Below are 5,371 nucleotides of genomic sequence, written 5' to 3'. Positions count from 1 at the left end.
GAGGGGGGGAGGAGGTGATGGGGAGGGGTGTTAGGAAGAGAGAGAAAGATTGTGAGGGTTATATTGGGGAAGGGGGGGGGTTAACATGAAAAATGAGAAACAAAAATGAGTGGAAGGTTGGGGACCAGAGGTGAAAAAGAGAAAAGGGAGAGCATTTGTTAAAAGAAAAAGTAGGGGGGGATGGAGAAGGGGAGAAAGGGTGAGGGAGTGTGTTCTATTGTGCTTCACATGGAAGTATGTCTCTCTTTGGGGTCATTCATATTTTTCAAATTTTTATTTAAATTATAAAATGTTGAGACCAATTCAAACTCTCAGAGTCATCATCACATGCCTCAAAAGCATAGAAAATATTTAATTTTTGAGCACATAATAGATGTAATTGACACTAAAGACTAGGTGTTAAATGATTAGCCTGTTTAATGAAATCACTGACGTAGAGAAAAAAACCCACACTTTTGCAGACCTACCTTTGATTGGGTCGAGCACCACGCCCGACAGACCCAGGCCGACGCCCATCACCATCGTCTTGGAGGCGGCGGCCAGACTGGACGGAAGACCTTGAGGTTCCTGCTGCATGCGGATTCTCCGTTTCTGGGAATTTGCGGGAAAAAGAAAAAGTTTTAGTAAGAGTTTTACGGCACTTGCAACACAATAAGGTCATAGAGTGCCAAAGATTAGAGGTGTTACAAGAGAATAACAAACACAAAAAAGAAGGAGGGGAGATAGAGATGATAGATTTTTCATAGGAAAGAAGGAGCAAACCACACCAGAGCACCCGCCAACCACCCACAAAAAGAGGAAGAGATAGACCAAGAACACCTTCCTCAGAGAACTTGAACAGACTCATGATGAGAAAATATCAAGATAATATGTTTTATATATTGTCTACGAGCATCCAAGCAGAAACATGAGTGGTGAGCCATGATCACTGATGTCCATTTCGATCTGGTACTTAAAGAAGAAAAAGATTTGTTTCCAATAGGCCAAGAGCTCCATCCTCGAACTGATCTATTTGTGCTTGACACAGCAGCATTGCTATTATTTTATTGTGTGTTTTATACCCCCATCCACACAATATAGATAATTTCGAAGGCTGGCTACTGTAATCCTGTCTGTCAGGGCCAGCCCAGGCTGAACCTTAATGCAACATCCAAATCCTTTCAGATATATGGACATACTCAGAGCAAAACTTACCCATTCGAGAATAAAACCTGCATCTCAAGAAGCACGCAACTGCATAGAACCAAATCATCACACCCCAGACACCAATAATCATTTGCCTGGTACAATCTCAAGTTATTTTAAAAAAAGGTATACAAAGACAAGAGCACTCACCCTTTTGTAGTCGTCATCAAAGGAGAGAGCTGCCAGGGTACGTCCAATTCCTCCCGTCATGAGAGCTACAGAACCTGCAGCGCCACCTGCATGGAGGAGGAAAATGATGTGAAATATTGCTGGTCATTAGGACGTGACGAAAATAAGCTTCCAAAAGTTTTTTTGTGAACAATGCCACTGAAACTAAAACTCATATTACGACACAATGAAAAAGTTCACTGGCGAATGGAATAACATACAACATTGAAATCTTATGTGTTCCTAAAGATAAAGTGGGAGTGTCGAGTCCATAATTGAAAATAATGAGAAGGAGCAAACATTATCAGAGTACCCATCACCCTGCTCCACGACAGCTCAAGTCCAGTTGAAAATAATTTGGAGACCTTATCAGAAGACCCATCAACAAGCTCTATGTAAGGGAAAAGAGTTCAGCTCAGGTACATTGTTGCGGAAACGAGACTCACATGACAGACACACTAAACTCACCAATCGTGTTTCCCATCAAGCTCTGTACACCTCGCCTCAGGCTGTCCGTGAACTCATCGCGACCTTGAATTGAACCCTGAGTGAAAGATATAATTGGTTTGTTTCAGGAAAGAGAAGCACATCAGCACAATAAAGGTCATGTAGTGTGGGGAGAAAGTAAGACAGACAGAGAGACAGACAGAAAGACAGACATGTTCATTAAAGTAAAGGAAGACATAACGACACAATTACAATCATTCAAAGTGGTGAAAAAAAAGGAAAAACAGGTAATTTAATATATGAAGACTCCATTGAAAACACGGGCATAGTCACAAACTGGAAGTTGTGAGGGTGTCAATTTTAAAAGCTTGTGAACTCATAACTTCAAGTTTGTTTGATTGGTGGTTTATTTTATATGTTTGTTGGATGGGAAATCTAACAACAATAATCAACTAACAGCTGAACAGAAGTACAGTTATAAGCCAACAAGCATTAAAAATTGGTACCCTCACGATTTTCGGTTTGTGACTATGCCCGTTTTTTCAGTGGACTCCTCATATATATTCATATTCAAGGACAATCACAAAATTTTAATTTTCAAATGCATAAAATAATGCATAATATTTCTTCCCTATAGCTACAGCATTCATGCAGGAACAAGGTAGTAATAAAATAAAGAAGAAAATTATTAGGCTCTATATCAAATCCAACATTAACACTCATACAGAAGACTCCACAAAATAACAGCAAAAAAAGTCTAAATGACATATCTGAGTCTTGAAAAGCAATAACATCCTACAATCCCCCACCCCTCCCCCTTCCAAATGAAAATCCTACTTAAATCACCTATTTCAGTCTAAAAGGGCATTAACACTTCAATGAAACATTAAAGATCAGACAAAATATCAAAAGGCCCCGACTCACCAGGAAGGGTTCGTAGAAAAAGTCTCCGAGTCCTTGCGTGAAATCTTTGACGAGGCCGTACGGATTTCCCAGCACATCCAGGCCCAGAATGAGCACGTAGGCTTGTTGTAGGGCCTGGTGGGTGAAGTGGGTTTGAACCTGGGCCAGGAGCTGAGTGGTCGACAGCAGCGCTCCTTTACGCTCGAAGTACGCCATTCTGGAGGGGGAGGAGGGGTGGTCGTTGGATCAGGGACGAGTACAAAGAGTGGGCGAAGGATTGATTTGGTGAGTGGGTGGAAAAAAGAGTTTAGTTTCAGTAGAGGTTTTACGGCGCTCGCAACTGCATAAGGTCATATGAGCGCCAGAAGATTAGAGGTGTTACAAGAGAGTAACAAACTTAAAAAAGAACAAGGGGAGATAAGGACGATAGATGTTTGATAGGAAAGAAGGAGCAAACCACACCAGAACACCCGCCAACCACCCACGAAAAAAGAGTAAGTTGAGGATTGAGTGTGTTTTGAGAAAAAAGAAGCACATTGGCACAATAACAGTCATTTAGCGCTAAAAAAGAATAAGGCAGACAGACAGAAAGACAGACAGAAACCACAGAGGGAAAAAAAAGAAATATGACCAGCTAGTTACATCCTCCATCCACCCCCATGGCCAGTGATAGAGAAGAAAAAATAGGGAAGCAACAACATCTTTTTAAGCTCCTACAAAAAGGAAGAGCTCTTCATGGGCAGTCGAGAACGTTTCTGAGTGTTATAAGGTCTGTTGGGGTAATAATAATTGTAAAGCGCTTGTTGCATGCTGCAGAGCATGGGTACGCCCAATGTAAATGCAAGTATTTTTATTAATATAATCATTATCATTACAACTATTACTATTATTACTGTATATTATTATTACCTCAGCTCAACATTCTTGATCTCTGTGAGCGTCACGCCAACAGAGTTGAGGAAGAAGTCGACGATATCGCCCTTCAGACCCGACGAAGACGTCTGCACCGCGTTCTGACTGTTCGGAGCGATGTACGCTTTGCCCGAGAGCGAGAAACTCAGGTGGAGCTGTGGACAGAAATAACACAATGAATATCCAACTCCAAAAATGACAAGATAAGATAATTTTAGTTTTAGTAAGAGTTTTACGGCACTTGCAACACAGTAAGGTCATTTAAGTGCTGAAGATTAGAGGTGTTACAAGAGATTAACAAACATAAAAAAGAATAAGAGATCAGGACGATAGATATTTGACAGGAGAGAAGAAGCAAACCACACCAGAGCACCCGCCAACCACCCACTAAGATAATATTTGACAAGACAAGACAAGATTTGATAAGATGAGCTATGCATTTGCACACATGACTGCTCCCAACTCAAAATAAGCACTAAACTCCCTGAGTAGAAGAGAACAAGTCACTATCTTTCGCCTGTGAAGACAACAGATCCCACTGAAGTCCTACCTAAATAGGATCCGCAAGGATACCCCACCTGACTGCCCGTTGTGCGACTGCCAGGATGAAACAGTATCACACAATCTGTTTATTTACTTTGTACTTAGCGACCTGCGTAGCACCTACCTACCTGCCTCCCCAGACATTGGAAATACTTTATACAACGACAAAACACAGCTGATAAAAACCTGTAAATTCTTTGCCATATCGACAGGCCGAACGGCTACAACCCAGATGGCAGCTGGATCGGAAAAGTAAAATAAAGTAAAAATGTAGGTGTTTTTATGCCCCCATCGACACAATTTAGATCATTTGGGAGATGGGCTTCTGGGCTTCTGAACCTGCCTGTCAGGGCCAACCCGGGCTGAGAGGGATACAACATCCCAGCAGAAAGACAGAGAAACTCGATAAAAATTTCACACACACACAATTCTGAGACTGACCTTCAAGGGAGACAAATGGATGTACTCAAATAGGATCTTCTGAGGTCGAGATGCAATCTGAAACAAAATGATAAAAGAATGATAACAGCGATATGTATGATAATAACTAACAGTTTTTTAGTTTTAGTAGAGATTTTACGGTGCTCGCAATTGCATAAGGTCATATGAGTGCCAGAAGATTAGAGGTGTTACAAGAAAGTAACAAATATAAAAAAGAAGGAGGGGAGATAAGGACGATAGATGTTTGATAGGAAAGAAAAAGCATACCACACCAGAGCACCTGCCAACCACCCACAAAAGTAGCAGTAACTATACTAGAAAGAATGATCATAATAAAATAAATAATAATATTAATATTAATAATAATGAGTATAATAATAATAACAATTTTTAAAAATAAATAATAATAATACATGTAATAATAACAAACACCAATATAATAATAACTATAATTATAGCAATGGTAAAGAACAACAACACTCCTCCTCCTTCTCCACTTAACTACCACTATGTGAGAAAGCAAAATGAGAACAAAACTTGGCATCCTTCCACAAGGAGATCCTGGTGCAGGAACCAAAGAACAGCATGAAAAATTCTCGATATATAAAATCTCCAACACTATTTATCATGTTAGGCGTGCATTGATTAGCAGTACAAAACATGCTCTCCTATTAAAACTGAGCTTTTCAACGTCAGGTATTTTGTGTCATAGCCCATTATGTCTCTCATTCACTGTCTATTACCTCCCCCTCCCAATAAAAGTCTCTACCCC

General features: G+C 40.4%; 1 protein-coding gene across 1 annotated transcript in view; it reads right to left on the bottom strand.

Moving 5' to 3' along the window:
* Nucleotides 1–467: 467 nt before the first annotated feature.
* Nucleotides 468–5,371, bottom strand: part of LOC101849736 (vacuolar protein sorting-associated protein 13A) — a gene marked incomplete at both ends in the record, with an annotated part of 94,914 nt that continues 90,010 nt past the window's right edge. The window contains 6 exon segments of the mRNA XM_013089622.2: nt 468–591; nt 1,336–1,421; nt 1,822–1,897; nt 2,725–2,920; nt 3,613–3,770; nt 4,600–4,656. Of these exon segments, the coding sequence (XP_012945076.2) occupies nt 468–591; nt 1,336–1,421; nt 1,822–1,897; nt 2,725–2,920; nt 3,613–3,770; nt 4,600–4,656 (697 nt within the window).

Source organism: Aplysia californica, unplaced genomic scaffold, assembly GCF_000002075.1.
Source record: "Aplysia californica isolate F4 #8 unplaced genomic scaffold, AplCal3.0 scaffold01000, whole genome shotgun sequence".
NCBI lineage: Eukaryota > Metazoa > Mollusca > Gastropoda > Aplysiida > Aplysiidae > Aplysia > Aplysia californica.
This window is presented reverse-complemented; position numbering and strand designations above follow the sequence as displayed.